Below are 19,667 nucleotides of genomic sequence, written 5' to 3'. Positions count from 1 at the left end.
TTTTTTTGCTAGTCCTGGGGCTTGAACTCAGGGCGTGGCACTGTCCCTGAGCTTCTTTTGCTCAAGGCTAGCACTCTACCATTTGAACCACAGTGTCACTTCGGGCCTTTGTTTCTGAGGAATCAAACCCAGGGCTTCACGCACGCCAGGAAAGCACTCTACCACTTAGTCACATTCCCCGCCTGGGTTAGAGTTTCTTAAGGTAGAAGTACCAGACTAGAAATTATCCAACTTCTATGTCAGCCTCTTGTCCCCTGTGGACTAAGCAGAGGATGAGAAATCTTTGTGAAATTAAGGAAAATATCTCCAGAAAACATAGGATCAAAAAATGTTACCTGAAATCCACTTTCTTCTCAAGAAACCTCACTGAAGAATTTAAAGAACTTATTGTTCTTTCAAAAGAAGATCTAGGGGCCAGGAGTTTGGCCTAGTGGTTAAAGTGCTTGCCTAGCATGCACGAAGGCCCAGGTTCGATTCGTTGGTACCACATACATAGAAAAAAGCTGGAAGTGGTGCTAAGGCTCAAGTGGTAGAGCTCTAACCTTGAGAAAGTCCAAGGACAGTGCTCAGGCCCTGAGCTCAAGCCCAGGACTGGCAAAAAAAACCAAACAAACAAACAAAAAACAACAAATCAAAAGAAGATCTAAGAGCAAAATTATTTCACAATGCCTATGGGTTTGTAAAACTATGTAAGTTCACTCAAACAGTCCACCTATTTGTTTCTGAGTCTTATACACCTCCTATTGTTAGAGCCAAATTACACTTACACTGGGTTTTTGAACAGTAAAAATATTTTACTCTTTATATTACATAAAAGCAAAACTAAGATACCTCCTATGTGTTGTACATATATATTTTTCTGGTGTTTGTGGAAGGACCCTGGAGTTCAATTAGGTCAGTGTTCCCTCGACTTTCTTATTCCTCTGAATCACCAGGGGAAGATTTGTTTTGTTTTTCTTTAGTTACTTATTCCTGGCTCACATCTCATATGCAACTGTCAGTAAAGAATAATGCTTCTTTCAGAGCTTATAAACAATAAACAAATGTTTTGAGTCCATTGATTTTCTTAGATTAATGTTTTGGGAAGTAGTTTTAAAAAAACTTGATTTGAAGCTTAGAAATTTGGGACAACTGAAAATCCAGGCTCGGTTTGGTTCACTGTAAGCGCTATAACACGATTAAGCCAAAATGTAAGATTTCCTTTAGAAACCTTCGAAGAGGAAATAGCCCAAGGGCTATGCAAATTCCTCCTCATAATAAAAAAAGAAAAAGCCTCTATCTCTTCATGATAAATCTTGCTGGAATTCAAAATGTGTCATCATTAGAATAGAGAGCATGAATAATGCCCAGACTTGATACTGAACCCAACAAAAACCAACAAACTACATCACAGGAAAAGACAAAATGTACTTTTGCATATTCTACCTGTCCTGTTTCTGAAAGAGTGGTGTCATCGTACAGGACTTTTTTTTTTGCTTACAAACAAAAAGGCAGAGGGAAATTCACACAGTGTTAATTTTCAGTGAAACACATGCTGAGGGAAAGTACAATTGGAAAGGAAAATAAGTAGCTATGGAATAGATGACATTCTGAACACTGTCCTGAAAGTATCCATTCTGTCACAACATCCCCAATCCATCTCAGACTTAATTACTGTAGGTAAGAGCCACCACATGGCAGCAAATTGAAAGTAAGTCTAGGATTTGCATGAGGAACAAGCATTTCAGAAATGTATATACACTGTGACCGCTAATCCACCTCATAAGAACACTTTAGGAAAAGGATGTTTGGATCTTTTTGGTTGTTGTTGTCAGAACAGGAAATCACACACACTGGCATATAAAATGTACAGTACATTAAGCAAAATTGATCATTACAATTTAGTGTTATAAGAAACAAAGCCAAAAGAGATAGCAGACTGGCTCAAGTGGTAGAGCACCTGCCCAGAAAACATGAGGCCTCGAATTCAAACAAACAAACAGACAGACAAAACAGAAATAAGCAAAGCAATGTAACTAGAAAAACCTCTCATCTCTTCAATAATAATGGAGAATAATTTCAGTTAGGGCCTCAAGAACACAAGAAAAATTAACTCATGAATATGAATATATATAATGTGAAATCATTAAAATTAAAATGACCTGACTTTTTGTGAAGGTACATATATGTAATAAACTTTGATAGCACAACAAATAAATCTAAATGCAATGTCACACTGCTTCATACATTGATAAAATGTTAAAAGGAAACAGAGTCAGAGAGCATTTTTATCACTAATGACAGAAGGACAAATACACTACAGCCTTGAAATTGTCTCACAGTTATACCTCTGTAAAGCAATGGCTGCTAGGCTATCTATGTTGTGCAATTAAATTTCACTGTGATATGCAATAAAAATCTGTATTGGAAAGGATTTGAATAATTATGGTATTGAAGTAAGTCACACTGGAGTTTGACCCAACCAAGTTTCTTAAGCTCCTTGGACTTACATTTCCTGAATGAACCACAGAGATAAGATTAATCTATGGCGTATTGTGGTCTCTTTGTATTTGTCTTCTTATTTTATAATGGATTGTTTTATATTAAGAGTAGAATGATGGAAAGTAAAATGAGAGGGTATTGTTTTGAATAAATTTCACAATTTATCCCATGCCTAAATCTGTGGATATATAGGTGTGGAAACTCTAAGGGTGATTGGTTTTAGTCCCAATCTGCAGATCCAGATTCCTGAGAAACATGAAACCTTGAATCCAAAAGTATTCTATATCATTACAATCTCATGTCACCAGAGCAATTCACTTCACTATTAAAAATAGAGAAATAGTCACAATTCTGGCATTATTTTTAATAATCCCATACTAAAAATTGACAGTTACTTTGAAAACTAACATTAAAATAGTATATATGTTTTCATATCTACTGGCAAACAATAATGTTCTATATGTCTACAGCTTTGGAATGACTATTTTATAGAATATGGAAATGATACTTCTTGTCAAATATGAACATATAGTTCACATCCTATAATTTTATGGGAAGAATTTCATGCAGATAATCCTAACAAAACAAACTTTTCCATCTAAACATCACTGCAAGGACCATTTCCCACATACGATTCTTTTCAGTGCATCTTTCACATCTCTGTTTCTCAGACTGTAGATCAGAGGGTTCAGCATTGGGATTATAAGTGTGTAGAACACTGCTACAATCTTGCTTTGTTCTGGAGAGGACAGGGCCCCAGGCTGGGCATACATGAAGAAGACAGTTCCATAGAAGATGCTCACCACGGCTATATGGGAGCCACAGGTGGAGAAGGTCTTTCTCCTGCCATGGATGGAAGGGATCTTCAGGACAGTGGAGAGGATGTACCCATAAGACACCACGATGACAGTGGTGGTAGAGAGGATGATGAGCGCAGAGAGAACAAACAGCACCATCTCATTCACAAAGTGGTCAGCACATGAGATCTCCATCAGGGCAGAGACATCACAGAAGAAGTGGTCCAGCCTGTTTTCTCCACAGAAACGCAAAGTGAGAGCAAAACCTGTATGTATTGCAGAATTGACACATCCACAGATATAGGATCCAGTTACCAGCTGAACACAGACTTCGTGGGACATGTTGACATGATAAAGGAGAGGAGAGCAAATGGCTGAGAAGCGATCAAATGCCATTACAGACAGAAGGAAGGCTTCTGTGGTGACAAATAGAGCAAAGAAGGAAAATTGAGCTAAACAGTCATTATATGAAATTTTCTTTTCAGTACTCAAGAAGTTAAGTAAGGTTTTGGGAGCGATGTCTGTGGAATAGCAGAGATCCAGATAGGACAAGTTTCTCAGGAAGAAGTACATAGGTGTTTGCAGCTTGGAGTCCATGGAAATGACAAGCACCATGCTGACGTTTCCCACCACGATGGCCACGTAGATGACCAAGAACACGAAGAACAAGAGGATCTGGAGCTTGGGAGCAGTCCTAAATCCCAGCAGAATGAACTCGCCAACCTCTGAGAAATTCCTACTGGACAAATTGTCCATCATGATGTATAGGCAAAGCTGGTGGGATGGAAAAGTGATATAAATGACTGACTATAGCACTTAGTTCAGTACAAAGAAAGAAGACTCCTAATTAAAACAAAGCAATATTGATGCAAATATACTGTACTATTGTATTAGTCTAATATTTTATATAACATCACTGGATACCAAGAGTGTTAGTAGTTTTAAAAATTCTTTCTAGTGTTTTCAATATAGTGGTCCTTTTTTTCAGTTACATATCAATATTCTTAAAGGATGTTTTGGGAGAAAGCAAGATTTCAGAAATGTATATGGAATCATTAAAAGTTTATTATTGCCATTAAGTTTCCTCACTTAGTTGAAGATATTTGAAATGGAACAGTAATCTATCCCAGAATATTAAATAATAAACAGCACAAAAATATGATCAATATGGTATATAACCATTGTTATAATTTGTATAATGTAATATACTTCATAATGTTAAAATTATATCACTTGTTAATCTCATTTTATTTTTAATTGTAACCTACTTTTTCCATTTAGTGTAGAAAATCACATAAGGCAAAGTAGAAATTTTTTTTTTGCTAGTCCTGGAGCATGAACTCAGGGCCTAAGCACTGTCCTTGGGCTTTCCTTAAAGCTAGTGTTCTACCACTTGAGTCACAACACCACTCCTGACTTTTTTCTATGTATGTGGTACCCAGGAAATGAACCCAGGTCTTCATGTATGCTAGGCAAGCACTCTACCACTAGGCCAAATTTCCAGCCTCGCAAAGTAACAATTTTATTTACATAAGTAGAGCCCTGAGGTCCTCAGCAAAGATCCACTATTTTGTAAATTTATCTTTCATTGTTCTTTTTTCTATTATTTTCATCCCTATGATGATATTAATTTTTTCTGGCATAATTGATCCATTAAAAATTTTTCATGGGCTTTTCACTAGTATTTCCCATATCCAATGAAATCCAGTTTTACATTTCTTCCTTTCTTCTTTCCATTTTTTCCTTCCTAGCATTTTTCCTTCTTTTCTCCCTGTCAACCTTTAATTTGATGAATAAATTAAATTATAAATGTAAGTATAAAGTGAATTATAATTTTCTTGAATTTCATAATTTTTCATATGTTTTTATTGTAATTAATAGAAGGGTTACATTATATTCACTAGATAGAAGGTGCATCACTTCACATACATTGATACCCTTTCTCATGTCTTGGTCCCCATTTCCCTCTCCTCACCCCCGCCCCTCATCTTGTTTTCCTCCCTTCCCTATCTGTCTTCAAATAACTAAATATGCATATATACAATATATAAGATAAGCAGGTGAAAGAATTTCATAATTTTTGTTGCTGACATTGGTCCTATTTTCTCTTTGTCTGAACATAGATAGGCACATGTAATTTTCTAAAATCTTGGCAATATAGAAAACTAAATCTAAACGAAATAATAAAATGGACCTAAGCAACTTAACTGGGTTACATTCAGTAATTTAATAAACCAGCGAGGAAATATCAACATCATTAATCTATAACATAATATTGGATTGTTATTTTGCCTGTATTGAACAATGCACTAATTTCTAATCATAGGTTTATTCAAATGGGGTACTTATAGCAAAATTATACATTTATAACGTAAATTACATATATGTTTAAAATATAAGTTCTATATTAAAAGAATGGTTTTATATTTTTCATTATTGTTGTGATGATTGAACTCATGTTCACATGCTAAGGCAGTTTGCACCTTTGCAAGTATGCTACAATCAGATTGGTTTAGGTATGATTAAATCTCAAGAAAAATGATTGGTAGAAATAAATGCTGATCAACATTAGAAAACAGAGAGATGAATACAGTTACCTACAGCAAAGCGTCTTGACTATAAAAGTTCATGTTTTCTTTAAATTTATGTTTGACATGACCACGACTGCAGTTTAGGAATTTAGGCCAAGCTGTGTAAAAGAACAGACTGTGGAGGGATCCACCTCCATGTCAGGTGTCTACAATCCAAAGCATTCAAAGAACAGCTGAAGGATTTTGATTCAAAGCCAACATGGGCATCAAAGTTAGAAACCCACATCTCCACCTGTAAGATGCGTTGTAGACTGTGTTTGCTGAAGACATAGATGAGTGGCTGTCAGTGTGAGGGCATCCTCAGAAAAACACAAGGCATTATTCAAAAACAACTACAGCCTAAAGAGTTGGGGTTCAAGTGATGAATATGCCTGCTAGCAAGAAAAAAGACTATTGAGCTCTAATTAAGAGATGAAGACAAAAGTCTAAAAATTCATATAGGAGGTATTCATCATCATTTTGGTTACTTATCCTTGCAAAGTATACCATCTGTGAATTCAAGTAAAATTCCTCTCCCCCACAAAAAAAAATATCATGAGAGAAAATAAAATTAACAAACCTTTGTTTAATGGGATGTTTTCCAACAATAGATTACATTTCCTCCCAGACTAGATTGAGACTGAAACTCAGTAGCAAGCCAAATGATAGCTCATGCCTTGCACTTACAGTACTTGTGGTTTCCTGGTCGAGTTCACAGAATTAGTGAACAAACAGACCTGGGGCGAATCCTGAGAGAAATTCTCCCCTGGGAAGCCAAAGAGGTGGGCATTCCTTCCATCAGGGAAGGCATTGGCTTGGAATTCAATGCCTCATTTACTAATAGCATATCTTATGTCATAATGGGGGAAAAATGAAAAATAATTAGAGAAAAACTTCTAATTTGTAAATGTGGCAAACTTGGTGATATTTAGTTTTTATTATATTTGTGGAAGATGGAAAAGTCCAGTAAAGCACCTAGAACTTTACATGGTTCATTTATTACACATGCTCTTATTGCATATCTATTTTGTGTGGTTTACATACTAAGCAAGGTTTTATTCACTATAAATAAAGGACATTTTCAAGGCAGACAGTCTCTGTAGTTAAAGAATTTACATTAATAAAAAGGGAGATATTAAAAATGAATTACAGGATTCATGCCTTATTATAATTTTTGGTAAGTGCTGTAATGGAGAAGTTTAGAGTTCCATGAGATCATAAAAAAAAAAATAAAAGGCCATGGCTGGGAGGGTGACCTAGTGGTAGAGTGCTCACACCTGTACTCCTAGTTACTCAGGAAGCTGAGATCTGAGGATCATGGTTCAAAGCCAGCCTGGACACTAAAGACTGTGAGACTCTTATCTCTAATTAAGCATTAGAAAAATGGGAAGTGGCTCTGTGACTCGGGGGTAGGGCTGTAGCCTTGAGCTGAAGATCTCAGGAACAGGGCCCAGGCCCTGAGTTCAAGCCCAGGACTGGCAAAAAAAAAAAAATTGTTGGTCATGGGGCTTAAACTCTGGGCCTGGGCACTGTCCCAGAGCTCTTTAGCTGAAGGCTACCGCCCTACTCCTGGAGCCATAGTCATACTTCTTATTTTCTAGTGGTTAATTGGAGATAAGAGTCTCAAGTTCTTTAGTGCGCACGCACCTGGCTAAGAAAAAAACTTAAAATGACCGGAAACAGATTAAAAATTGTCTTATGATGAACATTTAAATCAAGATATAAATAGGTATTATCAGACAATGAAAATGTGGATTGAGATTCTGAAGGGAAATGAGTCTCCATGTTGAAGGAAATTTTCTCCAGAACATTTGTACAAATAGAAACCATTGAGCGAAATGAAACATACAGGTTTCCATGAAAGGAAAAGAAATACTGTAACAGCACTAGGATTTAGGTGATACCTAGTGCACCATGTAATAGACAAAGCAGGGAGAAAAAAACATTAAACAGGAAATCCATGGCATCCCACAGCATGTATGAGAAGCAAAGGAGTGGAAAATCCTGTAAAAGATTTGGTCTAGAAAAATAAAGTCTTTGCTAGGTTTAGGAAAGATTGATATTTTGAAGACAGAAGTAAGTATAACACTTTCCAAAAGTATGTTTCAAGATTAAGGAACATGCGTCTATAGAAGGTGAAGGTAAAAGGAAGGGCCAGGAGTTTGGCCTAATGGTAGAGTGCTTGCCTGACATGCATGAATACCTGGTACCACATACATAGAAAAGAGCCAGAAGTGGTGCTGTGGCTCAAGTGGTAGAGCTCTAGCCTTGAGAAAACCCAAAGACAGTGCTCAGGCCCTGAGCCCAAGCCCAGTACTGACAAAAACAATAACAAAATTAGAAGATAACAGGAATAAAATAATAATTGTATATATAGGCCTATAAAGTACATGTTATATTCTTTAATATATGGTTATACTTATATTTGTCTTCTGTTAAATGATAGAATAATGTTTTCTGCAAAAAACATGTATCATTCTTTTATCATAAAATAACAACTAAATAATAATTTTATAAGGAAAAATGATACCTCTACTTATAAAAGACAAGCTATACTTATTTGTTAAGCTAAACAGTAGAAAGATGGCCAACCAATACAAATGATGCATATTTTTCAAAGAAAAGTTGATATAAACAATAGATAGAAAGATAATAATGATCACCTTATTTCTATATTTTAAGTGAGTTCCATTTCTGTTGGAAAGGGGAAGCCTGAATTTAAAAAGTCATAACCAGTTTCATAAAAAATAAAAATCAGTGTTTAATATGGTAACTCACAAGCTTTCATATAGGGATGACAGGATTTTGTACTAAAACCTATTAACTTTTAACCTATTAACCTTTTAACTTTCAAAGATGAAGGCAGAAAGATAATGTATTTTGGAATAACATACCAAGCAGAAGATGAAATAGCATATAGGAGGTGAGATCAAGAATATTAAGAATGGACACATGAGCAGAGCAGTGATGGTTCATATCAGTAATTTTAGTTGCTCTGGAGGCTGAGATAACAGGCTTTTCAGAGACAGACCAGACAAAGATCAATCAGAAGAGTTATGTTAAGCAAGTGTCTGAGGTCTTGAGTTCACAATTTTTAATGTGAATTTGCCTCTTGTATCATACACTGTGGGTCTGTAATGAACCTATGAGATTCCTTCCTCCCAGATAAGAGACTATGGAAATTTTAAAGCCCTGTACCTTTAATTTCTTTTTTTAAAATAAGCATTAAGATTTTTATTGTAATTAATAGGAGGGTTACAGTTATATTCACCAAATAGAAGGTGCATTACTTCACAAACATTGATACCCCTTCTCATGTTTTTGTTCCCATTTCCCCCCTTCCCTCCCCTCCCCTCATCTTGTTTCTCCCCCTTCCCTATCCTATTTCAAATAAATCAATAAACATCTATAAAATATACCAAATAACAAGGTAAGATACTGTAACAATATGAGATAACCAAGGGACAACAAAAGAGATGAGAAATAACATAATACATTAAAAACAACAATCACACATTATATGGTTCTTGCTTCCATATCCTTTTATTTAGCCTCATCCTATATGGCCTTATGTATCTAGGTTTTGTGCTATTGTATTCCTCTGCTAGGAGAATCCAAGGTTTGTACTAATTATTACAAATGAGGGAAACCAGTGAGCCTATGTTCCTTTGAGTCTGGATTACATCACTTAATATGATTTTTTCCAAGTCTTTCCATTTCCTTCCAAATGAGACAATGACATTCTTTCTGATGGCAGCATAGAATTTCATTGTGTATAAATACATATCTTGTTGATCCAGTCATCAACTGATGGTCATCTTGGTGGGTTCCATATCTTTGCTATGGTAAATAATGCTCTGTGCCTTTAATTTCAAAGTTCTCTAAGTCACCACTGCCCTTACATTTTGCAACACTCACAGTGCAGTTCAACTTGTAAAAAAGATACAGATTACACATGAGGTATGCCTTAATAACTCTATTATAACAACAGTATCCATTAATAAATAATTTATCAGTTGGTCAACAGTGGATCATGCCTGTAATCCCAACTACTCAAGTGGCTGAGATCTGTGGACTGAAGCTCATTGTGAAGTCAAATGAGACATGAGACTCTTATCACCATTTAACCACCATAAAGCCAGAAATAGAGCTCTGGTTCTAGCAGTAAAAATGCGATTCTTCAGGAGAAAGGCTCAGGGGTAGTGCTCAGACCATGAGTACAAGCCACAGCATTGGGTCCCTTCCCCACACCACTGATAACAATTATTTTGTTGATTCATATTGAAAGTAACATTTAAGAAATTCTGGGTTGGAAGATGGCGCTGAGACAATAGAGACCCAGCCTAGCTCTCTCCCACAAAAAGAGAGAATCAGGGAATCCCACGAGCCAACTATCTTTTTTTATTTATTTTTTTATTGTAATTAGTAAAAGGGTTACATGATATTTGCCAGATAGAAGGTGCATTAATTCACATACATTGATACCCTTTCACATGTCTTGGTACCCATTTCCCTCCCCCCCCCACACCCCCCACCCGTCTTGGTTTTCCTCCCTTCCCTATCAAATTTCAAATATCCAAATACAAATAAATTCAATATATCAGATAACAAAGTGAGATACTATAACAATATGAGATAACCAAGGGACAACAAAGGAGATGAGAGACAACACAGTACATTAAGGCAACAATCATTCATTATATGGCTTTTGTTTCAGTATCCTGGAGGTCCTTTCAATTAGCTTCACATTATATGGCCTTATGTATTTAGGTTTTGCTCTATTGCAGATCTCTGCTAGTAGAGCCCAAGGTTTCTACTGATTATGACGAATGAGGGAAACTATTGGGACTAAGTTCCTTTGAGTCTGGCTTACTTCACTTAATATGATTTTTTCTAAGTCTTTCCATTTCCTAACAAATGGGGCGATGTCATTCTTTCTGACAGCAGCATAGAATTCCATTGTGTACAAATACCACAACTTGTTGATCCACTCATCAACTGAGGGACATCTAGGTTGGTTCCATATCTTTGCTATGGTGAATAGTGCTGCAATGAACATTGTTGTGCTAGTGGATTTAGTATGTCTTGTTTCTGGATGGTTGGGTAAATGCCAAGTAGTGGAATTGCTGGGTCATAGGGGAGTTCTATGTTTAGCCTTTTGAGGCACTGCCACACTGCTTTCCATAGTGGTTGAACGAGTTTGCACTCCCACCAACAGTGTAGTAGTGATCCCTCCTGGCCACATCCCCTCCAGCATCTGTTGTTATTCGTTTTCCTGATCCGAGCCAACTATCTTAAGAAACCAACAACTACAAATTCAAGAAGCAACAGAGAAATACACAAACTGGAAAAGAAATCCAGATAAAGCTTATATCCAATGTTCTCAAAGAATCCGAAAAATGAGGACCCCTCCCCCACCCCTCGCCACCGACTGCAAGCCCTGACCTCCAGCAATGCCAGCGAGCAGCAGAATCCAGACGCAGGAAATCCACACAGACTGGGCGTGGGCAGCACAGATGGCGGCAGAGACCAGAGGGGAAGCAAATAACCCCCCAACACCAGCGAACAACCCCCCCAACACAGTGGAGCAGCTCACAGCCAAACCCAGTCATTAAGTAGTCCAGTGAGTTCCCCCACACCTACTGGGAAAGCAGAGCTTGTGGCGAGCTACAGAACCCTCCCACCCCACCCAAGAAAGACTGGCAAGTGCAGGGGTGGGGCAAGGAATTCAGAATCCCTTCCCCCAAGAGACCCCTCCCCCAGGCCATTGACTGCAGACTGACAGGTTGGCTAGCACTAAGATTCACACCTCACCAAAGGGGGCAGTTGTCCCTGCTCCCATCTTCCCAACAGCCTCCTCTCCCAGGCTACTGAAACTGGAGATGGAGGGGTGCTGAGACCCTGCCTTCCAACAGCAGGTGGGGGTGTACAGGAGTCTGGGAGCCAGCATCTGACTGACCCAAACCAAGAGGGGCACCCGCCTGCTGGGAGCCTCCAGCAAGATAGCACCAAGGGCCCTGCCCCCACCAAGTCACAGAAAGACTCTCAGGCAAAATAGCTGAAACACAGCAGGGAACTGAAGGGCAGACCTACAGGGGCCGAGCTTGCCCTCTGAGAACCAGAAAGGCCCAGCTCCATCCTCCCAGCCCATGTCCTAGGCTGGGCCCCGCCCCTGGGAACAGGGTGAAAACAAGTAGGGCTGGTTTAGCTGAGAGCTCTCAGAAACTCCCAAACCCCAGGCACTTGGCTGGGCCCAGCCCCTGGGAACAGGGTAGGCAAACTAGCCATCTGCCGGACTAGCTGAGACCGCCGAAGTGTGCAACTCCATCCTATGGTCCACTGTGGGGCCACTGGTTGGGCTGAGAGCTAGCTATGCAGTGGCACACAGCCTCTGGGAACAGGCCAAACACCTGTAAAAGCTGCAAACTCTGACCTAGTCAGTGGCAGAACCAATTTGGCTGAGAACCACACATATACACAGATTCCCAGAACCACCAGTCCCAAACCAAGGAAAGACTGCCACCGACCTACCACAGAATGAACCTACAACAATCCCCGATGCCTCGGAAAGCCCAATGAAGAATTATGACATATATAAATAACCAAAATTCCACACAAAGCCCAAAAGGAAACAAGAGTGAAGGTACGAGAGAGATGTCACCATCCCAAGAAATGGCACCTGAAGAGACAGGACACATAACTTTATTCAAGGAGATGATTGTGGACATGACTAAAAACTTAAAGTAGAGTTACAAAAAAAATTCCAGGGATATAAGCAGAAAATTACCAAGGAGAGCCTCAAATTCAAAAGAGAAATGGAAGAAAAGATTAATACCCTCTCAGCAGACATGAGCAGCTCAATGTCCACAATTCAAGCAAAAATGGATGCATTAAGCAACAGATTGACTGAGATGGAGAATAGGACATCAGGAACGGAAAATAGAATGCAAAAGCTGGAACAGAGAATCATCAGTCTGGAGAAAGCAGTCAGAATTCACCAAAGAGAACTCCAGGACCTGGCAGACGCAGCCCAGAAATCTAATCTTCGTATAATAGGAATCGATGAAAGGGAGGAGTACCAGGACTAAGGAATGCAACCTATATTCACCAAAATCATAGCAAAGAACTTCCCCAACCTTAAAAGGGAAAATATTGAAGGGAAACATTATGGAAGATTTCAGAACTCCAAACAGGGAAGATCCTAGAAGGAACTCATATAGACACATCATATTGAAAACACCAGACCTGAATACCAAGAGGCTGATCTTAAATGCTGCAAAAACAGAGAAAGAGGTATACTACAAAGGGAAAAAAAATACAATAACAGCAGACCTCTCCATGGAAACCCTAAATGCAAGAAAAGCTTTGAAAAACATCATTTATGTCCTGAAGACCAACAACTGCCAACCCAGACTGATATATCTAGCAAAACTAGCATTTACATTTGAGGGAGAAACAAGAATATTTCACTCCAAAGAGAAGCTATATGAATATGCGCACACTAAACCAGCATTACAAAAAATATTAAATAATCAAGAACAAATTGCAGAACAGCAAGAACACTCATAAAGAAGCAATTACCTATAAATCACTAAACACAAAAGGGGGAAAAAGAGAGAGAAAGAAACTTAGAAGTAAAAATAAAAAATGACAATGGACACTGACCACTTCTCCATAATTTCCTTAAATGTGAACAGGCTGAACAATCCAATCAACAGACACAGAGCAGCAGTCTGGATTAAGAAACAAGACCCATCCATATGTTCCCTCCAAGAGACCCACCTCACTGCCAAAGAGAAACAAATTCCAAGTGTAAGGATGGAAACGAATTTTCCACTCCAATGCACCGTGCAAAAAAGCAGGAGTAGCAATCTCAATCTCCGATAAAATTAACTTCACAGTAAAATCAGTAAAGATAAAGAGAGCCACTACGTATTAGAAAAGGGTACAATCCATACCCTCAATATTAAACTTATAAACATTTACTCCCCAACATGGGAGTACGCAAATATGTCAAGCAAACTCTCTTAGAATTTCAGAACAAGATAGACTCAAACACAATCATAGTGGGAGACTTCAATACACCACTCTCACCAAATGACAGGTCAACTCAACAAAGTTAAGCAAAGACGCCATTGACTTAAATGAAACAATAGCCCAGCTGGGCTTAACAGATATACACAGAGTCTTCCATCCAACAGCAAAATTTTATACATTTTTCTCAGCAGCACATGGAACACACTCCAAAATAGATCATATAATAGTTCATACAGAAAACTTAAGCAGATACAAGAGGACTGATATAATCCCATGCATTCTATCTGATCACAGTGGAGTCAGACTAGTTCTGAACAATGCACTAAAAGTCAACATTCAAACACTTGGAAGCTGAAAAATACAGTTCTGAATAACTCCTGGGTTACAAATCAGATCAAAGAAGAAATTCAAAACTTTCTTGACAGTAATGACAATCAGGAGACATCACAAAGGAACTTATGGGACACAGCAAAGGCAGTTAGTTCTGAGGGGCAAATTTATCACACTAGGAGCGCATATTAAAAAGACAGAAGAACATGTAAATAACCTAAAAAAGAAATTGAAGCACCTAGAGGAGCAAGAAAATGTTAACTCTAAAACAACTAGAAGGACAGAAATAAGAAAAACAGAATCAGAAATATCAGAGATTGAAATAAGATCTACTATACACAAAATTAATAAATCAAAAAGTGGTTCTTTGAAAGAGTCAACAAAATTGACAGACCCCTGGCAGGATTAATCAAAAAAAAGAGGGGAGACTCAAATAAACAAGATTAGAGACCCCACGGGAGCAATCAGAATCGATATCCAAGAAATTCAGTCCATTATGAATAAGTACTACCAGGGCTTATATTCAAAGACACAAGAAAATCTAGTAGAAATGGATTATTTCTTAAATAAATATAGGCTACCCACATTAAACAATGAAGATGTAAACAAATTGAACAAACTGATTTCATACAATGAAATTGCAGAAGAAATCAGGGAAATGCCAATCAAAAAGAACCCAGATCCAGATGGTTTCTCTGGGGAATTCTACATGACCTTTAAAGATGAAGTAACACCTGTACTCTTGAAACTCTTCTGAGAAATAGAAGCAGAAGGAGCAATACCAAACTCATTTTATGAAGCTAATATTACTCTCATCCCCAAACCAGGGAAAGTCCCAACAAAAAAGAAAACTACAGACCTCTCTCTCTAATGAACACAGGTGCAAAACTCCTCAATAAAATATTAGCCAACAGAATCCAGAAAAAACACAGATGCAAAGCTGGTTTAACCTTCGCAAATCAATCAGTGTAATACATCACATCAACAGAACTAAGGATAAGCATCATATGATAATTTCTCTGGATGCAGCAAAGGCATTTGACAAAATACAACATCCATTCATGTTGAAAGCACTCGAAAAAATAGGCATAAGAGGTACATTCCTTAAAATAATCAAAGCCATATATGACAAACCTACAGCCAGTTTTATACCAAATGGTGAAAGACTGGAACCATTTACCTTAAAATCAGGAACTAGACAGGGATGCCCACTCTCTCCACTTCTCTTCAATATAGTGCTCTAACCCTTAGCCAGAGCAATAAGGCATGAGAAGGACATCAGAGGGATCCACATAGGGAAAGAAGCAATTAAACTATCCCTATTTGCAGATGACATGATCCTCTACTTGAGGACCCAATAAGCTCCATTCCCAAACTCCTAGAATTAATAAACCACCTTATCAAAATGTCAGGATACAAAATTCACCTTCAGAAGTCAGTAGCCTTCTTGTATACCAACAATACACAAACAGAAGGCCAAATCAAAAAATGATCCCATTCGCAATAGTCCCTGAAAGAATACTTAGGAATTAACTTAACCAAAGATGTAAAGGAATTATTTAATGAAAACTATAAAAGCCTAACAAAAGAAATTAAAGAGGATACTAGGAAATGAAAAGACATCCTATGCTCATGGCTAGGGAGAACCAACATAGGGAAAATGGCTATACTGCCAAAATTAATGTACAAATTCAATGCAATCCCCATCAAAATCCAAAAGACATTCTTTACTGAAATAGAAGTTACAATCTAAAGGTTCATATGGAACAAAAAAGACCTAAAATAGCCAAAACAATGTTAGACAAAAAGAGCAGTGCTGGTGGTATTACAATACCAGAATTCAAAATCTACTATAGAGCCATAGTAACAAAAACAGCATGGCATTGGCACAAAAATTAGATCAGAAGATCAATGGAACAGAATAGAAGATTCAGAAAGAGAACCACATACCTACAGTCAATTTGTATTTGATAAAGAAGCCAAAGATATACAATGGAATAAACATAGTCTATTCAATTATTGGTGCTGGCAACTGGGCAGCCACATGCAGAAAACTAAAAATTGACCCTAGCCTTTCACCATGCACAAGAATTAACTCAAAGTGGATCAAAGACCTCAATGTCAGGCTGGAAACCATGAAATTGCTACAGGATAGAGTAGGAGAGACACTGAAACTCATAGGCACAGGCAAAAGTTCCCTAAACAGAATCCCAGGGTCACAACAGATTGGAGAGAGACTTGATAAATGGGACTAACTAAAAATAAAAAGGTTCTGCACAGATAAAATCATAGCCACAAAAGTAGAGAGACAGCCAAGCAACTGGGAAAAGATATTTATCAACAATACATCTGACAAATGCTTAATATCCAGTATCTACAGGGAACTCAAGAAACTAATCCCCCCCGAAACCAACAAACCATTCCCTAAATGGGGCAGGGAACTAAAGAGAGACCTATCAGAAGAAGAGATTAAAATGGCAGAAAAGCAGATGAGAAAATGTTCATCATCCATGGTCATAAAGGAAATGCAAATAAAAACAACACTAAGATACCACCTTACCCCAACAAGAATGGCCAAGATTTTGAACACAGACAATGACAGATGCTGGAGGGGTTGTGGAGAAAAAGGAACCCGACTACACTGCTGGTGGGATTGTAAACTAGTTCAGCCACTCTGGAAAGCAGTGTGGAGGTTTCTTAAAGAACTGAAAAATGACATTTGCAGGGAAGTGGTGAATCTAGTATGAATCATGTTGAGTGAGACAAGCCAAGGCCAAAGGTGCATGATATCCATAATACGTGGCTATTAGATCCAAACAGTACAAGAGCAAGGACTCAAAAGTTGCATACCCAATGCTATGGACATGGCATTGGAAATATAAACACAACTACATAGTCATAAAAACTTATGACTGTAGACATAATGCTTGATTATATAGATTATTATGTATCTATGTCATACAAACCCACAGCCTAATTTTGATTATGTTCTAAAATCTAAGTGCCAGTGATTGTATATAGAGATTCCCTTCTTGAATACCTGTTGGTTAAATATGTTATTTGAAATATGATGTAAAAATCAATGTCAATAAATTCTTTTTTTAATATTTTTTATTGTAATTAATAAAAGGGTTACATGATATTTGCCAGATAGAAAGTGCATTAATTCACATACATTGATACCCTTTCACATGTCTTGGTCCCCATTACCCTCCCCCCCCATTTTGGTTTTCACCCCTTCCCTATCCAATTTCAAATAACCAAATACAAATATATCCAATATATCAGATAACAAAGTGAGATACTGTAACAATATGAGAGAACCTTCTTTAATTAAAAAAAAAGAATGTCTGGAGGCCAGAGTTTGGCCTAGTGGTTGAGTGCTTGCCTAGCATGCACGGAGACCCGAGTTCGATTCCTCGGTACCACATATATAGAAAAAAGTCAAAGTGATGCTGATGCTCAAGTGGTAGAGATCTAGCCTTGAGAAAGTCCAAGGACAGTGCTCAGGTCCTGAGCTCAGGCCAGGATGTCGAAAGTAAGAAAAAAAAGAAAGAAGAAAGAAAGAAAGAAAGAAAGAAAGAAAGAAAGAAAGAAAGAAAGAAAGAAAGAAGGAAAGAAAAAGAGAGAGAGAGATTCTGGATATTCATATGAGGAAGGCAAAATAATGATATGTGCATCCATATTATTAGAATTTTTGCATATCCATATTTATTGCAATAGGTGAAAAACTTTAATAGCCTATAACTTCATAAGAACAAGAGTACAACTCATATAATATAAACTGTACCCAACACAATGACTTTCTAAACATCACTGCAAGGACCATTTCCCACATACGATTCTTTTCACCGCATCTTTCACATCTCTGTTTCTCAGACTGTAGATCAGAGGGTTCAGCACTGGGATTATAAGTGTGTAGAACACTGCTACAATCTTGCTTTGTTCTGGAGAGGACAGGGCCCCAGGCTGGGCATACATGAAGAAGACAGTTCCATAGAAGATGCTCACCACAGCTATATGGGAGCCACAGGTGGAGAAGGTCTTTCTCCTGCCATGGATGGAAGGGATCTTCAGGACAGTGGAGAGGATGTACCCATAAGACACCACGATGACAGTGGTGGTGGAGAGGATGATGAGCGCAGAGAGAACGAACAGCACTATCTCATTCACAAAGTGGTCAGCACATGAGATCTCCATCAGGGCAGAGACATCACAGAAGAAGTGGTCCAGCCTGTTTTCCCCACAGAAACGCAAAGTGAGAGCAAAACCTGTATGTATTGCAGAATTGACACATCCACAGATATAGGATCCAGTTACCAGCTGAACACAGACTTTTTGGGACATGTTGACATGATAAAGGAGAGGAGAGCAAATGGCTGAGAAGCGATCAAATGCCATTACAGACAGAAGAATGGCTTCTGTGGTGGCAAATAGAGCAAAGAAGAAAAATTGAGCCAAACAGTCATTATATGAAATTTTCTTTTCAGTACTCAAGAAGTTGAGTAAGGTTTTGGGAGCAATGACTGTGGAATAGCAGAGATCCAGATAGGACAAGTTTCTCAGGAAGAAGTACATAGGTGTTTGCAGCTTGGAGTCCATGGAAATGACAAGCACCATGCTGACGTTTCCCACCACGATGGCCACATAGATGACCAAGAACATGAAGAACAAGAGGATCTGGAGCTTGGGAGCAGTCCTAAATCCCAGCAGAATGAACTCACCAACCTCTGAGAAATTCCTACTGGACAAATTGTCCATAATGCTGTATTGGCAAAGCTGGTGGGATTGAAAAATGAAAAATGATATAAATGACTGACAATAGCACTTTGTTTAGTATAAATTAAAAGACACCTAATAAAGCAATGTCTTTGACATTATGCTGCATTACTGTGTTAGTCCCACTGTTTTGTAAATATTGAATATCATGAGTATGTTATTATAAAAAATATTAATCTTCCGAAGGAACAAAAGATTCATGGTCTCCTTGATATGTGATATTAGATCCAAACAACAGCAAAGCGATGACTCAATATTTGGGTTCCCAAGGTCATTGACATAAACTTAGAGATATAAATGTAACTATATAGGCATATAAGTCTATGATGGGATATATTTTGTAGGCATATTGATATATAGATAGATATGTATCTATGACATACAAAGATTCAGCTTCATTTTAATTTTGTTCTTAAATTTATGTGCCAGTGATTGAATATAGAGATTCCATTTTGAACATTTGCTTGTTAAATCTGACATTTGAAATATAATGTAAAAATCAGTGTTAATAAAATATTTTAATAAAAATATTCATCCTAGTGAGTTCAATCTAAGGGTTCCTCCTTTTCAGTTATACTTACCTGCAAGAAATGAAGGTCAACAGTGTAAAAGATGTTTGGGGAGAAATCAAGATTTTAGGAATCTGTATGGAATTAGAAGACATATGTAATTC

At 37.8% G+C, this 19,667-nt stretch overlaps 2 protein-coding genes across 2 annotated transcripts; both read right to left on the bottom strand.

The window, feature by feature from the left end:
- Positions 1 to 3,086: 3,086 nt before the first annotated feature.
- Positions 3,087 to 4,037, bottom strand: LOC150066966 (olfactory receptor 9S13-like). The gene has a single exon (XM_090353480.1). The coding sequence runs from the start codon at positions 4,035 to 4,037 to the stop codon at positions 3,087 to 3,089; it is 951 nt and encodes a 316-aa protein (XP_090209606.1).
- A 13,925-nt stretch (positions 4,038 to 17,962) lies between these two features.
- On the bottom strand, positions 17,963 to 18,976 carry LOC150066965 (olfactory receptor 9S13-like). Its single transcript, XM_090353466.1, has one exon. The coding sequence runs from the start codon at positions 18,974 to 18,976 to the stop codon at positions 18,029 to 18,031; it is 948 nt and encodes a 315-aa protein (XP_090209592.1). The 3' UTR covers positions 17,963 to 18,028.
- Between the last annotated feature and the right edge of the window lie 691 nt (positions 18,977 to 19,667).

Source organism: Megascapheus bottae, chromosome 2 (genome assembly GCF_031878675.1).
Source record: "Megascapheus bottae isolate mThoBot1 chromosome 2, mThoBot2.hap1, whole genome shotgun sequence".
Taxonomy (NCBI): domain Eukaryota; kingdom Metazoa; phylum Chordata; class Mammalia; order Rodentia; family Geomyidae; genus Megascapheus; species Megascapheus bottae.
The sequence above is the reverse complement of the archived record's forward strand: the minus strand, read 5'-3'. Positions and strand labels throughout refer to the sequence as shown.